The 18995-nt window shown below is 41.3% G+C and overlaps 1 protein-coding gene across 7 annotated transcripts in view; it reads right to left on the reverse strand.

The window, feature by feature from the left end:
* The window catches only part of LOC115127674 (zinc finger protein OZF-like), a 77820-nt gene that overhangs the window by 24233 nt on the left and 34592 nt on the right, over window positions 1-18995 (reverse strand). Inside the window, exons 2-4 of one of the 7 annotated variants that reach the window (XM_065022454.1) lie at window positions 18399-18519; window positions 12086-16295; window positions 4624-4872 (exon numbers count right to left, since the gene is read on the reverse strand). In XM_065022454.1, the coding sequence (XP_064878526.1) occupies window positions 4624-4726 (103 nt within the window). In that variant the 5' untranslated portion in view covers window positions 4727-4872; window positions 12086-16295; window positions 18399-18519. Of the gene's footprint in view, window positions 1-4623; window positions 4873-12085; window positions 18520-18995 lie in introns of those variants that run through there. The other 6 variants (XM_065022457.1, XM_065022452.1, XM_065022456.1 and 3 more) reach the window with 6 other exon arrangements.

An 18995-nucleotide genomic window follows, 5' to 3' on the forward strand; every position in this document is an offset into this window, starting at 1 on the left:
CAAATGTTTTAATTTTAAAAACGTGTATTTTTCCATATATATGTGCTGAAATAAAATCAACTATATGGAGGCTACTGAGCTTGTCTGATGCTTTAAGCAACTTAAAAATGCAACTTAAAAATTGAAGACACACAAAATACTCACGAGGGAGCCAGAGATCAATATAGCGTAACCAGAATAAAATAAATCTGTTCTCGACTCTCCTCCTCCCGCTGCTGCGTTATGATTTTCATTTCATTTATAATAAAGTCTTTACATCTCAAATCAATGTCATGTGGTTAATCAAAATTATATCTAAATTAAAATGAATCTAAAAGTAACTTCCATTGCCAATATGTAAAAATAGCCTACATAAAGCCAACAAATACAAACATTGCAACCTGCAGGTAGAACACACCCTGATGAAAATAGATATCCTATAAATCAAATTGGCTGCACATGGCCTGTCTGCAAGAAACTTGAAACATTGTATCAACTATTAATTTGGTCTGGCCTGTGCTAGCAAACTTGCAACATTGTATAAAATATTCCCATGCCAGCTAGCTCCAGACAAACAGCTGTAGGCTATTTTGCGCAAGGGATAAGAAGTAATCTGGTAGGCCTATTTTATGACATTTCCACTGGATCAGAGCATTACATTTTTCCCCTGTCATACTGAGTGGTTATCAAAAGGGAGAGAGATGGAAATACTTTTTAAATAGGCTACATTGAGGAACTATTGTCATTCTCAATGGATATAGAAACAGACTTTGTTTACTTGCTGTTTCAGGTGAAGACATTTTTTGTTTGAGAAACTCCACAGTGACGGTGAGTTAAGACAATCAGAAATAGTTTCAGATCCCCAAATGTGCACATTTATAGGCCTACATTTGCACTGAGGCCAGCTAGCCTATAGGCCTACTTCAATGTGTAATCAGGCCAGCTAGCCTATAGGCCTACTTCAATGTGTAATCAGGCCAGCTAGCCTCTAGGCATACTTCAATGTGTAATCAGGCCAGCTAGCCTATAGGCCTACTTAAATGTGTAATCAGGCCAGGTAGGCTATAGGCCTACTTCTATGTGTAATCAGGCCAGGTAGGCTATAGGCCTACTTCAATGTGTAATCAGGTCAGGTAGCCTATAGGCATACGTCAATGTGTAATCAGGCCAGCTAGGCTATAGGCCTACTTCTATGTGTAATCAGGCCAGCTAGCCTATATCTCTACTTCTATGTGTAATCAGGCCAGCTAGCCTATATCTCTACTTCTATGTGTAATCAGGCCAGCAAGCCTATATCTCTACTTCTATGTGTAATCAGGCCAGCTAGCCTATATCTCTACTTCTATGTCTAATCAGGCAGGCTAGCCTATAGGCCTGATTACACATTGAAGTAGGCCTATAGGCAAGCTGGCTTCTATGCAAATGTAGGCCTATAAATGTGCCCATTTGGGGATCTGATACTATTCCTGATTGTCTTAACTCACCATCATTGTGGAGTTTCTCAAACAAAAAATGTCTTCACCTCAAACAGCAATCAGGCGTAATCAGGTGTGTGTCCTTACTCAACATTGACAGGAGCACTCTAACCAAAAGATAAATTGTAAACTAGTAAATGGAAGGAAATACACCAAAACCTTTCTCACAAGTGTAGCCTAGGTTGTACGCTCTGCAAACAATGTGTACACTCCTACAATGACAATGGTAAGACTGTAATAATAATATATTGAATGCATTACCGTAACCAACCAAACATTGTAGACTAAAAATGATGGGAATTAACGGTAGGCTAAATGTACTACTGGTGATAGTGGTGTGCCATCCCCTCCGCAATGGACTAGTCCACCCAGACAGGCAATGGACTAGTCCACCCAGACAGGCAATGGACTTGTCCACTCAGACAGGCAATGGACTAGTCCACCCAGACAGGCAATGGACTAGTCCACCCAGACAGGCAATGGACTAGTCCACCCAGACAGGCAATGGACTAGTCCACCCAGACAGGCAATGGACTTGTCCACCCAGACAGGCAATGGACTTGTCCACTCAGACAGGCAATGGACTAGTCCACTCAGACAGGCAATGGACTAGTCCACTCAGACAGGCAATGGACTAGCCCACTCAGACAGACAATGGACTAGTCCACCCAGACAGACAATGGACTAGTCCACCCAGACAGACAATGGACTAGTCCACCCAGACAGACAATGGACTAGTCCACCCAGACAGGCAATGGACTAGTCCACTCAGACAGGCGTGAATCAGACAGATGGCTTGTGTGCCATACATTTTTTATATATTCAGTACCAGTCAAAAGTTTGGACACACCTACTCATTCAAGGGATTTCTTTATTTTTACTATTTTCTACATTGTAGAATAATAGTGAAGACATCAAAACTATGAAATAACACATATGGAATCATGAAGTAACCAAAAAAGTGTTAAACAAATCAAAGATAATTTTATATTTGAGATTCTTCAAAGTAGACACCCTTTGCCTTGATGACAGCGCTGCACACTCTTGGCATTCTCTCAACCTGCTTCATGAGGTAGTCACCTGGAATGCATTTCAATTAACAGGTGTGCTTTGTTAAAAGTTCATTTGTGGAATTTCTTATCTTCTTAATGCGTTTGAGCCAAACAGTTGTGTTGTGACGAGGTAGAGGTAGTATACAGAAGAGCCCTATTTGGTAAAAGACCAAATCCATATTATGACAATAACTGCTCAAATAAGCAAAGAGAAACGACAGTCCATCATTACCTTAATACACAGTCAGTCAATCCGGAAGATGTCAAGAACTTTGAAAGGTTCTTCAAGTGCATTCGCAAAAACCATCAAGTGCTATGATGAAACTGGCTCTCATGAGGACCGCCACAGGAAAAGAAGACCCAGACTCTGCTGCAGAGGATAAGTTCATTACAGTTACCAGCCTCAAAAATTGCAGCCCAAATAACTGCTTCATAGAGTTCAAGTAACAGACATCCCAACATCAACTGAGATGTTTTATATAAAACCACTGTGTCTTTGTGAGGTGCAGACTTGGTCCTCCTTCCCACCGTGAAGCATGGATGAGCAGACTAGGTCCTCCTTCCCACTGTGAAGCATGGAGGAGCAGACTAGGTCCTCCTTCCCACCGTGAAGGATGGAGGAGCAGACTAGGTCCTCCTTCCCACCATGAAGCATGGAGGAGCAGACTAGGTCCTCCTTCCCACCGTGAAGCATGGAGGAGCAGACTAGGTCCTCCTTCCCACCGTGAAGCATGGAGGAGCAGACTAGGTCCTCCTTCCCACCGTGAAGCATGGAGGAGCAGACTAGGTCCTCCTTCCCACCGTGAAGCATGGAGGAGCAGGAGTGATGGTGTGGGGGTGCTCTGCTGGTGACACCGTCAGTGATTTATTTAGAATTCAAGGCACACTTAACCAGCATGACTAACACAGCATTCTGCAGCGATACGCCATCCCAACTGGTTTGCGCTTAGTGGGGCTATTATTTGTTTTTCAACAGGACAATGACCCAACACACCTCCAGGCTGTGTAAGGGCTATTTGACCAAGAAGGAGAGTGATGGACTGCTGCATCAGATGACCTGGCCTCCACAATCACCCAACCTCAACCCAATTGAGATGGTTTAGAATGAGTTGGAGCGCAGAGTGAAGGAAAAGCAGCCAACAAGTGCTCAGCATATGTGGGAACTCCTTCAAGACTGTTGGAAAAGCATTCCTCATGAAGTTGGTTGAGAGAATGCCAAGAGTGTGCAAAGCTGTCATCAAGGCAAAGGGTGGCTACTTTGAACAATCTCAAATATATTTGGATTTGTTTAACACTTTTTTGGTTACTACATGATTCTATGTGTTATTTTGTAGTTTTGATGTCGTCAGTATTATTCTACAATGTAGAAAATAGTAAAAAATAAAGAATGGGTGTGTCCACACTTTTGACTGGTAGTGTATATTTGCCACTGCTCGACTAAAAAAAATCTTGGTCGACTAACAGCCTATTGACCAACAATCGACCAGTCGACTAAATGGGGTCCGCCCTAAAAGCTGTTCCACAGTTGAGGGCAGAAAGGGGTGAATATTATGAGTCATATCATCCTCCACTCACTATTACAAGGGTTAGTAACTACACAGACTAATTTCATATCATCCTCCACTCACTATCACAAGGGTTAGTAACTACACAGACTCATTTCATATCATCCTCCACTCACTATCACAAGGGTTAGTAACTACACAGACTCATTTCATATCATCCTCCACTCACTATCACAAGGGTTAGTAACTACACAGACTCATTTCATATCATCCTCCACTCACTATCACAAGGGTTAGTAACTACACAGACTCATTTCATATCAACATCCATTCACTATCACAAGGGTTAGTAACTACACAGACTCATTTCATATCAACATCCATTCACTATCACAAGGGTTAGAAACTAGAGACTCATTTCATAGAACTTTAAAACGCTGACAGTGTGTCTACTTCACTTCTTTAGTCTACTCTCTGATCACTCCGGATAACCCAGTTGTTCAGGGATGTGTTGTCAGAATTACAGAATTCAACCTATCAATAGACTGGGTCATAATGGAGGTCTAACTTCCATTATTATATTCTGAAGATATAGTTAGAACCTCCTCTTACCATGAGAAACAGATTTCCCAATCTTCTCCTCCTCCTCTTCATCTTTAATGTTGACATTCAGCTCCAGTGTTTGACTGCAGTCTTCCAGCTTCACTGATGCCATCTCTGGATCCTGCAGTGCAAACTGGGCTCCACTGTCACAATCAGGACCCAGTGACTGTAGGTTTGGAATCCGTGTGGAAGGAGAGAGGCAGGCTGGGTTTGTCCTCACTGTTGATGTTACCGGCCTCAGACTTAAACTGAGTCGGTCTGTAGTAATAAAGAGAAAAGTACACAAAAATGAGTCTTGAAAGTTCTGACACAATCTTTATTCTCAAACTATATTAGATCAGGTAGCTAAGAGCTGACAACAAAACATTCAATTCATCTTTACATTAGACACAAAGTTCACACTATAAAGGGTTCACTACGTAAATGAACTTAGCGTATTCTAAACTAGATTTCCTAAACAGTGCATTCAGATAATATTCAGAACTCGACATTTTACACATTTTGTTATGTTACAGCCTTATTCTAAAATGTATTAAATAGTTTTTTCCCCTCATCAATGTACAGACAATACACCCCCTAATGACAAAGCGAAAACAGGTTTTAAGAATTTTTTGCAAATGTATTAAAAATTTAAAACAGAAATATCATATTTACATAAGTATTCAGACCCATTTACTCAGTACTTTGTTGAAGCACCTTTGGCAGCGATTACAGCCTTAAGTCTTTTTGGGTTTGACATTATAAGCTGTATTTGGGGAGTTTCTTTCATTCTTCTTTGCAGATCCTATCAAGCTCTGTCAGGATGGATGGGGAGCGTCGCTGCACAGCCATTTTCAGGTCTCTCCAGAGATGTTCAATCTGGATCAAGTTCGGGCTCTGGCTGGGCCACTCAAGGACATTCAGAGACTTGTCCCAAAGCCACTCCTGCATTGTCTTGACTGTGTACTTAGGGTCGTTGTCCTGTTGGAAGGTGAACCTTTACCCCAGTCTGAGGTCCTTAGCAGGTTTTCATCAAGGATCTCCCTGCTCCATTCATCTTTCCCTCGATCCTGACTTGTCTCTCAGTCCCTGCCGCTGAAAAACATCCACACAACATGACACTGCCACCACCATGACTCACTGTAGGGATGGTGCCACGTTTCCTCCAGATGTGACACTTGGCATTCAGCCCAAAGAGATTCATCTTGGTTTCATCAGACCAGAGAATCTTGTCTGTCATGGTCAGAGCCCTTACCTTTTGGCAAACTCCAACCGGGCTGTCATGTGCCTTTACTAAGGAGTTGCTTCCGTCTGGCCACTCTACAATAAAGGACTGACTGGTGGAGTGCTGCATAGATGGTTGTCCTTCTGGAAGGTTCTCCCATTTCCACAGAGGAAGTCTGGAGTTCTGTCAGAGTGACCATTGGGTTCTTGGTCACCTCCCTGACCAAGGACCTACTCCCCCTATTGCCCAGTTTGGCCGGGCGGCCAGCTCTAGGAAGAGTCAATCCTGTCTCAGAGCTATACGGACAATTCCTTCGACCTCATGGCTTGGTTTTTGCTCTGACGTGCACTGTTAACTGTGGGACCTTATATAAACAGGCGTGTGCCTTTCCAAATCATGTCAAATCAATTGAATTTACCACAGGTGGACAACAATCAAGTTGTAGAAACATGTCAAGGATGATCAATGGAAACAGGTTGCACCGGAGCTCAATTCTGAGTCTCATAGCAAAGGGTCTGAATACTTATGCAAATAAAGCATTTCGGTTTTGAATTTTGTTGTACATTTGCAAAAAATTCTAAAAACCTGTTTTTGCTTTGTCATTTGTCATTATGTGTGTAGATTGATGAGGAAAAACATTTCATTTAATCAATTTTAGTATAAGGGTAAATACAAAATGTGGAAAAGGGAAGGGGTCTGAAAACCTTCAGAATGCACTGTAAGGAATAAGCAACTTGTTCTCATTCTGAGAAATAAGGTAGGCCACTGGATTTAACATCTGAACAAAGCGAACAGGCTAACATGCTTTTCAAACAGTCGGAGACAGAAAGAAGGGTGTGTTCATAACAATTCAACTGTTCAACCTTGTTATCTAACAAATGGATCCAATTTGACTAAACTTGAAATGTAAAAATTAGCTGGCTAGTCACTAGCATGTGGGCTTGAGAGAAGTGATTATTGCAACAACAAAAAATAGCAGGTTAAACTATTTTGATAAAATAATAAATGATTAGTGGGTGTTATGGTTGTGGAAGGCTTATATTTAGCCTCGGTATAACTTCACAAGCCCTGAATTCATTAGATTATTGACTGTTAGAAATGCAGTGTATTCAACCTTTAATTGTACGGCTTATTTAGAGAAAAACTAAATCTATATTAATATATCGTGAATTGCCCATAAGTAAAAATATATATTTTTTTTTATTAAGCGCAAAACTTACCCTAGTAAAACTGACTTTCCTACCGATCCTCGACTTCGGCAATGTCATCTACAAAATAGCTTCCAATAGTCTACTCAGCAAACTGGATGCAGTTTATCACAGTGCCATCCGTTTTGTTACTAAAGCACCTTATACCAACCACAACTGCGACTTGTATGCTCTAGTCGGCTGGCCCTCGCTACATGTTCGTCGCCAGACCCACGGGCTCCAGGTCATCTACAAATCCATGCTAGGTAAAGCTCTGCCTTATCTCAGTTCACTGGTAACGATGGCAACACCTACCCGTAGCACGCGCTCCAGCAAGTGTCTCACTGATCATCCCTAAAGCCAAAACCTCATTTGGCCGCCTTTCGTTCCAGTTCTCTGCTGCCTGCGACTGGAACGAATTGCAAAAATCTCTGAAGTTGGAGACTTTTATCTCCCTCACCAACTTTAAACATCTGCTATCTGAGCAGCTAACCAATCGCTGCAGCTGTACATAGTCTATCGGTAAATAGCCCACCCAATTGACCTACCTCATCCCCATACTGTTTTAATTTGATTTACTTTTCTGCTCTTTTGCACACCAGTATCTCTACCTGCACATGTTCATCTGATCATTTATCACTCCAGTGTTAATCTGCTAAATTGTAATTATTCGCTCCTATGGCCTATTTATTGCCTACCTCCTCATGCCTTTTGCACACAATGTATATAGATTCTTTTTTTCTCATTATTTTTTTTCTACTATGTTATTGACTTGTTTATTGTTTATTATTTACTCCATGTGTAACTCTGTGTTGTTGTCTGTTCACACTGCTATGCTTTATCTTGGCCAGGTCGCAGTTGTAAATGAGATCTTGTTCTCAACTAGCCTACCTGGTTAAATAAAGGTGTTCTCAACCAGCCTACCTGGTTAAATAAAGGTGTTCTCAACTAGCCTACCTGGTTAAATAAAGGTGTTCTCAACTAGCCTACCTGGTTAAATAAAGGTGTTCTCAACTAGCCTACCTGGTTAAATAAAGGTGTTCTCAACTAGCCTACCTGGTTAAATAAAGGTGTTCTCAACTAGCCTACCTGGTTATAAAGGTGTTCTCAAAAGGTGTCAACCAGCCTACCTGGTTAAATAAAGGTGTTCTCAACTAGCCTACCTGGTTAAATAAAGGTGTTCTCAACTAGCCTACCTGGTTAAATAAAGGTGTTCTCAACTAGCCTACCTGGTTAAATAAAGGTGTTCTCAACTAGCCTACCTGGTTAAATAAAGGTGTTCTCAACTAGCCTACCTGGTTAAATAAAGGTGTTCTCAACTAGCCTACCTGGTTAAATAAAGGTGTTCTCAACTAGCCTACCTGGTTAAATAAAGGTGTTCTCAACTAGCCTACCTGATTAAATAAAGGTGTTCTCAACTAGCCTACCTGGTTAAATAAAGGTGTTCTCAACTAGCCTACCTGGTTAAATAAAGGTGTTCTCAACTAGCCTACCTGGTTAAATAAAGGTGAAATGAAAAAATGAAAATGAAAAAAGATACAGCTGTATGATATTTATTCCATATCGCCCAGCCCTAACGCAGTACATTAGAGTAGAGTACAATACAGTACGTTATACTGTACTATACTCTTTATTGTTGTACTCTACTAAACTTTACATTCCTGTACTCTGCTGTACTACTGTACTATACTCTGTACTCTACTAAACTTTACGTTCCTGTACTCTGCTGTACTACTGTACTATACTCTGTACTCTACTAAACTTTACGTTCCTGTACTCTGCTGTACTACTGTACTATACTCTGTACTCTACTAAACTTTACATTCCTGTACTCTGCTGTACTACTGTACTATACTCTGTACTCTACTAAACTTTACGTTTCTGTACTCTGCTGTACTACACTCTGTACTCTACTAAACTTTACGTTCCTGTACTCTGCTGTACTATACTCTGTACTCTACTAAACTTTATGTTCCTGTACTCTGCTGTACTACTGTACTATACTCTGCATTGTTGTACTCTACTAAACTTTATGTTCCTGTACTCTGCTGTACTATGCTGTACTACTGTACTATACTCTGCATTGTTGTACTCTACTAAACTTTATGTTCCTGTACTCTGCTGTACTACTGTACTATACTCTGCATTGTTGTACTCTACTAAACTTTGTTCCTGTACTCTGCTGTACTATGCTGTACTACTGTACTCTACTAAACTTGACGTTCCTGTACTCTGCTGTACTATGCTGTACTACTGTATTATACTCTGTACTCTACTAAACTTGACGTTCCTGTACTCTGCTGTACTACTGTATTATACTCTGTACTCTACTAAACTTGACGTTCCTGTACTCTGCTGTACTATACTCTGTACTCTACTAAACTTGACGTTCCTGTACTCTGCTGTACTCTGTACTACTGTACTATACTCTGTACTCTACTAAACTTGACGTTCCTGTACTCTGCTGTACTCTGCGTTCCAATCTTGTGAAACAGTAGCTGTCTCCAATAACTTGTCCAATGATTTTTTTTGTCGACATTTAGAGAAAGTTCACATAGAAAATAGATCCGACAATTGCCCGCTAGTGCTTTCATTTAATTATCTTGTGTCGATAAAAACAGCTGTTAGTAATGATTCCGCAATCATAAAAATAAAATAAAAATTTAAACACAGCTTCTATCCTCACTTGTCGGGAATAAATAAACTTTGACAAAAGAAAAATCCACCATCAAACGATTAAAAATGTTGTTGAGCTTTATAACATTTCTCATATCTGCCGCCGCAAAGATTTTTTTGTCACATTACTTTTGTTGAATGCACCCGGGTCAATGAAAACCTAACCTAATGATGTGATTGGTTCAGATCTGGTCCGGTCTAATGTTTGGGCCAAGTCAAACAAAGACATTCAAAAGACGTCGGTCTGTGTTTACTGGGGTGTATCCTACAGTGTTGGCCTATAACTTTATGAATGTCCATCCATGTGGAAGGCCTAGCATTAGTAAAACAGCCAGTTGCATTGGCTTTATTAGTCCTGGTTCCTGTGACTAATCATGTTGTCTATTTAAGCTCTGAATAGGTCCATCAGCTACCCAACTCTATCAGGAGTTATCCTGAACCTATTGGCAATGAGAATCAACTCTATCAGGAGTTATCCTGAACCTATTGGCAATGAGAATCAACTCTATCAGGAGTTATCCTGAACCTATTGGCAATGAGAATCAACTCTATCAGGAGTTATCCTGAACCTATTGGCAATGAGAATCAACTCTATCAGGAGTTATTTTGCAATGAGAATCAAATCAGTTATCCTGAACCTATTGGCAATGAGAATCAACTCTATCAGGAGTTATCCGGAGCCTATTGGCAATGAGAATCAACTCTATCAGGAGTTATCCGGAGCCTTTTTGCAATGAGAATCAATGTGTTTAACACAGCGGGAAATGCAGAAGTATTTATTTATTGCTGTGATCATCTTGTCAAAAATGTACAGAGAAACTTGAAACCACTGATTATCATGACAATTTAGCTGACGGGGTTCAACTCCCGGACAACAGAGGTTTCAGAGTCCTGCAATAGAGCTGAGATGCTAATATTTGTGTAAACTCTACATAGTTGTGTTCTGTGGGTGTCACTGAGTAGGCTGAACAATCCATAGGTAAGACTGTAGAGTGCAATATGAATGTCCAACACAAACAAAAGACCCTCCATACTCAACTGGTGGACCTCGGTCCGGATCCAGACTGGGTCAATACGGACCTCGGTCCGGATCCAGAGCGGGTCAATACGGACCTCGGAACCCAGAATGGGGTCAATACGGACCACGGAACCCAGAATGGGGTCAATACGGACCACGGAACCCAGAATGGGGTCAATACGGACCAAGGAACCCAGAGTGGGTCAATACGGACCACGGAACCCAGAGTGGGTCAATACGGACCTCGGTCCAGATCCAGAGTGGGTCAATACGGACCTCGGTCCAGATCCAGAGTGGGTCAAAACGGACCACGGAACCCAAATATATACATAATAATACTTTTTTGGTTGGGTTTCGACCCCTGGTATCATATAAACACAGAAGACATGGAAATGTGTAAAATTGCAGAAAATTAGCTTTAAAACGGCAACAACAAAAAATGTTGCCCCACATCTCAAAATGTATAGAATTGTGTGATATTACATTTAAACCTGCCAACAACAGGGGTGTGAAGATTTTGGGGTTGCAAGTTGGGGGTTTGTTACGCCAATAAATGACAATATCCATCTGGACTTTTGCCACCTAGGAAATGTGTGTGACTGGACCTTCTCAAATAGTACTGGAGAACCCCTGTAATAGACTGACTGGGAAGGTGATTTTTGAGTCAAAGTCCTGCAATAAGAGCTAAGACCATATGTGTTAACTCTTGGTAATTGTATTCTGTGGGTATCACCGGTTTCATGGGTGCACAATCCAACCAGTTTCATAAGTACATATAAAAATGTCCACAATGCAAATTATGCATTCTAATACATCCACAGTGGGATTTCAAACGTTCTTTTCTCTTTTTTTCCAATTTAATCAATTATTGTAATTCATTTTAAATTAAGTAACATTCCAATCATGTTATCATTATCTAACCCAAATATGGAATGATTCCACTATTTTCTATCCGTTCATCACTTTCAATTACCGTAGGTACTTTTACTGTGAGGTTGAACCGCAAATTCCACTATTGTGGCTAATCGTTATTGTAGCTATCTTCACATAGGTAGGGACAAGCGGGGAGGACGGAGACGTTGGCCACGATCAGATATAAATGTATTATGTAAAACAAACATGCCTCTGATTCTAAGGAATCATGTCAGTTCTATTCAAGGCATTTCTATCTGCAACTTCCACAGCGTTTTTGTACTGAACATTCCCAGGCGAAACCCACTGAGCTGTATACGAACAATGAAAGCCTTACAATTTAAAACGTGTGGTGGACACCGCGCCGTGTGCTCGTAAAAAATTTTTTTCACGTTCTTCACTCACTCGGTTTGACACAAAACCTTATCCAAACGTTATTTCGATGTTAGTCCGTTTAAACGTTCTATTACATACCTGTAATAATAAAGAGAAACGGTCAGCACAGTTCTGGCGTTTTCTTTATTCTGTAGAATGGTGGGCACCAACCCGGAACTTCCTGTTCCCCCCACTACCACAGCGACATTATTGGACTGATGGACTAACTACTACTAAACCATGTAGAATATAAAAGGGAGATTGATTAGCTAGACAAATAAACCTTTTTTTTTTTTTTTTTAAACTATTGTAGTGTCTAAGTTTTTCAACTCATTACATATGCATTGTAGATGATCTCTGTGGAAGGCTAGGAAGATCATCAAAAACCTCAGCCACCAGAGACACGGCCTGTTCACCCTGCTACCATCTTGGAAAGGGGGATATCTAGTCAGTTGTACAACTGAACGGCTTCAACTGAAATGTGTCATCAGCATTTAACCAAATCCCTCTGAATCAGAGAGGTGCGAGGGGCTGCCATAATCGACATCCACGTCTTCGGCGCCCGGGGAACAGTGGGTTAACAACAGATAGTTAACTTGTCAGCTCACTCTGACCACTAGGCTACCTGCCACCCCTAGCAGTTGGAGACAGTACAGGTGCATCAAAGCTGGTACCAAGAGAATGAAACTGCTTCTATCTCCAGGCCATAAGACTGTTAAACAGTCATCACTAATTTGATTTAGAGAATATTGGTGACTTGCAAATTGGCTTGTCCCAGTGTAAGTCGCTCTGGATAAGAGCGTCTGCTAAATGACTTAAATGTAAATGTAGAGGTGTCGTGACACGTATTGTGTAGATAAATACAGATATATTTGTTGGAATTTCATGAATTAAACAAAGCATTATATTTACTGTAAAGTTAACACCCCAAAACTATGATGATTCAGTAGATCAATAAAGAGAATGTCAGATTCAGCTTTGTGATGCTCATTTAAACTTCCTGTCTTGCAAGCTTCAGAAAAGCACTAAATATGTCACTTAAAGTATGTTTTTTGTGTAATTCGTTACACCAAAGAGAAGGGTTTGGCCAGTACAAATTAATGTACAATCTTTACTTTTCATTGGAAGATACATTAAGCAGGCTTCAATTAAGTTATCCAAACATATTTATAATTAATAACTAGTCTAGTTTTAAAATACCATTTAATAAACAAAAATAATCCACCCAAACTAATGGTGAAAACTGATCATCACACCATCTCTATCTGATACATGTCTACTAACTCATTCCCACAGAGAACTGATCATCACACCATCTCTATCTGATACATGTTGTGTCTACTAACTCATTCCCACAGAAAACTGATCATCACACCATCTCTATCTGATACATGTTGTGTCTACTAACTCATTCCCACAGAAAACTGATCATCACACCATCTCTATCTGATACATGTTGTGTCTACTAACTCATTCCCACAGAAAACTGATCATCACACCATCTCTATCTGATACATGTTGTGTCTACTAACTCATTCCCACAGAAAACTGATCATCACACCATCTCTATCTGATACATGTTGTGTCTACTAACTCATTCCCACAGAAAACTGATCATCACACCATCTCTATCTGATACATGTTGTGTCTACTAACTCATTCCCACAGAAAACTGATCATCACACCATCTCTATCTGATACATGTTGTGTCTACTAACTCATTCCCACAGAACACTGATCATCACACCATCTCTATCTGATACATGTTGTATCTACCAGCTCATTACCACAGAAAACTGATCATCACACCATCTCTATCTGATACATGTTGTGTCTACTAACTCATTCCCACAGAGAACTGATCATCACACCATCTCTATCTGATACATGTTGTGTCTACCAGCTCATTCCCACAGAGAACTGATCATCACACCATCTCTATCTGATACATGTTGTCTACCAGCTCATTCGCACAGAGGGGGAAGCAATACCACCCAGTCAACCAGCCTCACAGAGGATATTCAACCCTCAGGGCAAATCCAAGGTCATATCAATATCTCTACAGTAGAAGCGAACAAAACACACCAGAACTGACAAGGTGAATACTGATCAGTAAAGTAAAGAGAGGCTAACATTCTATAACGCTCCCTTTTCTCACAGTGAGAAACAATAGGATTACAATAGAGTGAGCTACGATTTCTTGAGAATTAAGTGAAGGAATGATTTTAATCTTAGCTAGTCAGAGAACTGATGAGGATTCTCACATGTATGTATATGTTGGTGTCTTTTTAAGTGGCCATGTTGAGAGAAACTCTTCCAACAGTCAGAGCAGGAGTAAGGCTTTTTTTTGCCAAGACTAAAACCCCACAGAGCAAAGCAATGCAGACGCCCAGTGGCGAGGAAAAACTCCCTAGAAGGAACCTAGGAAGAAGTTATTTTTGGAGTGCTGGTTGTCATTCTGGAAGGTTCTCCCATCTCCACAGAGGAACTCTAGAGCTCTGTCAGAGTGACTATCAGGTTCTTGGTCACCTCCCTGACCAAGACCCTTCTCCCCTGATTGCTCAGTTTGGCTGGGCGGCCAGCTCGAGCAAGCGTCTTGGTGGTTCCAAACTTCTTCCATTTAAGAATGATGGAGGCCACTGTGTTCTTGTGGACCTTCAATGCTGCAGATATTTTTTGGTACCCTTCCCCAGATCTGTGCCTCGATACAATTCGGTCTCGGAGCTCTACGGACAATTCCTTCGACATCATGGCTTGGTTTTAGCTCCAACATGCACTGTCAACTGTGGGACCTTTCATAGACAGGTCTGTGCCTTACCAAAGCATGTCCAATCAATTGAATTTACCACAGGTGGACTCCAATCAAGTTGTAGAAACATCTCAAGGATGATCAATGGAAACAGGATGCACCAGAGCTCAATTTCGAGTCTCACAGCAAAGTGTCTGAATACTTATGTTAATAAGGTTGTTTTTTTAAAGATATATTTTGAAAAAATATATATAAAAACCTGTTTTCACTTTGGCATTATGGGGTATTGTGTGTCGATTGCAGAGGACATTTTAATTTAATCAATTTTAGAATAAGGCTGTAATGTAACAAAATGTGGAAAAAGTCAAGGGTCTGAATACTTTCCGAATGCACTGTAGCTAATTTAGAAAAACGGGATTGTCTTTTTCTTTTTAGTGTTACAAATAACAATGGAAATCAACAACTCTGTCTCTGTTGTCATATGTTTCTTTCTAGTAAGTATTTTCCCATCCTGGAATCTGAGATCTTGTGGAAATCTGTGGTAGAGAATAATGTATGACAATTTAGACACAACATTATCCTACAATAGTTATCATCATGCTTTCCATAGTTTAGGCCTATAGCTACCTAGGCCTTGACAACTAGTTATTGGGTTATCCAGCTAGCTACAAAAGTGCATGCTAACACTTAATATTTGTGTAACTAACCCAATATTGACCTCAAATCAAATCAAATGTATTTATATAGCCCTTCGTACATCAGCTGATATCTCAAAGTGCTGTACAGAAACCCAGCCTAAAACCCCAAACAGCAAGCAGTGCAGGTGTTGAAGCACGTTGGCTAGGAAAAACTCTCTAGGAGGCCAAAACCTAGGAAGAAACTTAGAGAGGAACCAGGCTATGAGGGGTGGCCAGTCCTCTTCTGGCTGTGCCGGGTGGAGATTATAACAGAACATGACCAAGATGTTCAAATGTTCATAAATGACCAGCATGGTCAAATAATAGGTCTGGGACAGGTAGCACGTTCGGTGAACAGGTCAGGATTCCATAGCCGCAGGCAGAACAGTTGAAACTGGAGCAGCAGCACGGCCAGGTGGACTGGGGACAGCAAGGAGTCATCATGCCAGGTAGTCCTGAGGCATGGTCCTAGGGCTCAGGTCCTCAGAGAGAGCGAAAGAGAGAATTAGAGAGAGCATACTTAAGTTCATACAGGACACCGGATAAGACAGGAGAAGTACTCCAGATTTAAGAAACTGACCCTAGCCCCCCGACACATAAACTACTGCAGCATAAATACTGGAGGCTGAGACAGGAGGGGTCAGGAGACACTGTGGCCCCATCCGATGATAGGGCCAAACAGGAAGGATATAACCCCACCCACTTTGCCAAAGCACAGCCCCCACACCACTGGAAGGATACATTCAACCACCAACTTACCATCCTGAGACAAGGCCGAGTATAGCCCACAAAGATCTCCGCCACGGCACAACCCAAGGGGAGGCGCCAACCCAGACAGGAAGATCACATCAGTGACTCAACCCACTCAAGTGATGCACCCCTCCTAGGGACGGCATGAAAGAGCACCAGTAAGCCAGTGACTCAGCCCCTGTAATAGGGTTAGAGAATGTAATAGAGAATCCCAGTGGAGAGAGGGGAACCGGCCAGGCAGAGACAGCAAGGGCGGTTCGTTGCTCCAGAGCCTTTCTGTTCACCTTCCCACTCCTGGGCCAGACTACACTCAATCATATGACCCACTGAAGAGATGAGTCTTCAGTAAAGACTTAAAGGTTGAGACCGAGTCTGCGTCTCTCACATGGGTAGGCAGACCATTCCATAAAAATGGAGCTCTATAGGAGAAAACCCTGCCCCCGGCTGTTTGCTTAGAAATTCTAGGGACAATTAGGAGACCTGCGTCTTGTGACCGTAGCGTACGTGTAGGTATGTACGGCAGGACCAAATCAGAGAGATAGATAGGAGCAAGCCCATGTAATGCTTTGTAGGTTAGCAGTAAAACCTTGAAATCAGCCCTTGCCTTTGACAGGAAGCCAGTGTAGGGAGGCTAGCACTGGAGTAATATGATCAAAAACATTTTTGGTTCTAGTCAGGATTCTAGCAGCCGTATTTAGCACTAACTGAAGTTTATTTAGTGCTTTATCCGGATAGCCGGAAAGTAGAGCATTGCAGTAGTCTAACCTAGAAGTGACAAAAGCATGGATTAATTTTTCTGCATCATTTTTGGACAGAACATTTCTAATTTTTGTAATGTTGCGTAGATGGAAAAAAAGCTGTCATTGAAACAGTCTTGATATGTTCGTCAAAAGAGAGATCAGGGTCCAGAGTAACGCCGAGGTCCTTCGCAGCTTTATTTGAGACGACTGTTGTTTCCAATGGGGGACTTTTATTATGAAGGCGAACCGTAAATTCCACTGTTATTTATAATCGTTATTGTGGCAAACTTCACACAAAGGTGAGCCCCGCTAGCTAGCGAGTAGCGAACTTGGCATAGCTATTTGCCAGCTGTAGGTTAGGTAATTTAGCTAGCTACGTAGCTAGTCAATGTTAGAAAACTAGATAGCTAATACAAAAAAAAAAATCAATATACTACATGGAAGGTATACTCTGTACAATGTGCTATGGTAACTTGTTAGCTAGCTGGCCTAGTTGGTAGGCCTAATAATATCGTCAGCTAACGTTTGCTACCTAGCTAAATTTAGTTAAGTACGTTTGCTAACGTTAGCTAGCTACAGTTATGCCTCTGCAGTTAGCTAGCTACAGTTATGCCTCTGCAGTTAGCTAGCTACAGTTATGCCTCTGCAGTTAGCTAGCTACAGTTATGCCTCTGCAGTTAGCTAGCTACAGTTATGCCTCTGCAGTTAGCTAGCTACAGTTATGCCTCTGCAGTTAGCTAGCTACAGTTATGCCTCCGCAGTTAGCTAGCTACAGTTATGCCTCTGCAGTTAGCTAGCTACAGTTATGCCTCTGCAGTTAGCTAGCTACAGTTATGCCTCTGCAGTTAGCTAGCCAACACTCGGTGAGCATAATAATAATAAGGAAACCCCCATCAAAATTCTTCTATTTGAGAATTAGATGTATTTTTACATGGGCTGCGTCTCAGTCCACCGCATCCGCTGATGTCGTCCTTCCGTGGCAGAGCTGCGGTGTTGTTTGTCAGACCAGGACACACTAACTTCTGTCTGTATCGTCCGAAAAGTTCCGCCTACAAGCTGAGACTCACGAACAAGTACATTTTTCTCTCGGACGCCCACAAGTGTCAATGTAACACGTACCAGTAAAAAAAAAACATTTTAAGTATATATTGAAGTACTTTAGTTTTAAAAAATGTGCTAAATACAGGTAAATATATGTTTTACTGATCTTAATCTCTCAGATTCAGAAACTTCAAAACCAATTTCCCTTTGAAAAGTGTTAGCTATATCATCCCCCCACTCATTATCGCAAAGGGTTATCAACTGGCAGGGTCAATTCCATTTCAATTAGTCAATTCACAAAGTATCCCAAATTCCAATTCAACATTTTCCCCATTCAAAAGCGTTGAAGAGAATTGGATGTCAGAATTGCAGAATTCAACCTAACAGACTGGGTGATAATCTCTGGAGGTCTAATTTATCAAGATAATTTATAGTTAGATAGAACCTGCTCTTACCATGATTAACAGATTTCCCAATCTTCTCCTCCTCCTCTTCTTCATCATTTTTAATGTTGACATTCATCAGCTCCAGTGTTTGACTGCAGTCCTCCAGCTTCACTGATGCCATCTCTGGACCCTGCAGTGCAATCAGGACGCAGTGACTGTAGGTTGGGAGTGTAATTTGTCAACTCTGAATAGTATCCCAGTCCTAAATAGAAGTCTGGGATCAACTTCCTCCCCTGTGCAGGCCACACCCCCTCTCATTGTAATGTACATATGAACACAATTTGAACAATAGCTTCCTAAAATGCTGTGGTGCTGGCTAACACAATAGGAAAGGTTGTGGTAGATCACAGGGGAGTTCACAGCTCTTTGACTCTGAACATTCATATCAATGACTCACCCTGAAATGAACCATCAATGCCAGAGTTCTACAAGACTATTTACATAATAAACTGGGCATTACAACAGTCTGACCCTCATTATAGTCCTGGGTATATATTGAGCTCTAACAATGGGTCGTGGAAAAGGTCTGTTGAAATGAATACTGTAGTGGTGTGTGAAAGGTAACAAGCTTCCTCTCTGGTTCCATTCCCTAATAGTAACTGGGTC

Source organism: Oncorhynchus nerka, linkage group LG2 (genome assembly GCF_034236695.1).
Source record: "Oncorhynchus nerka isolate Pitt River linkage group LG2, Oner_Uvic_2.0, whole genome shotgun sequence".
Lineage (NCBI taxonomy): Eukaryota > Metazoa > Chordata > Actinopteri > Salmoniformes > Salmonidae > Oncorhynchus > Oncorhynchus nerka.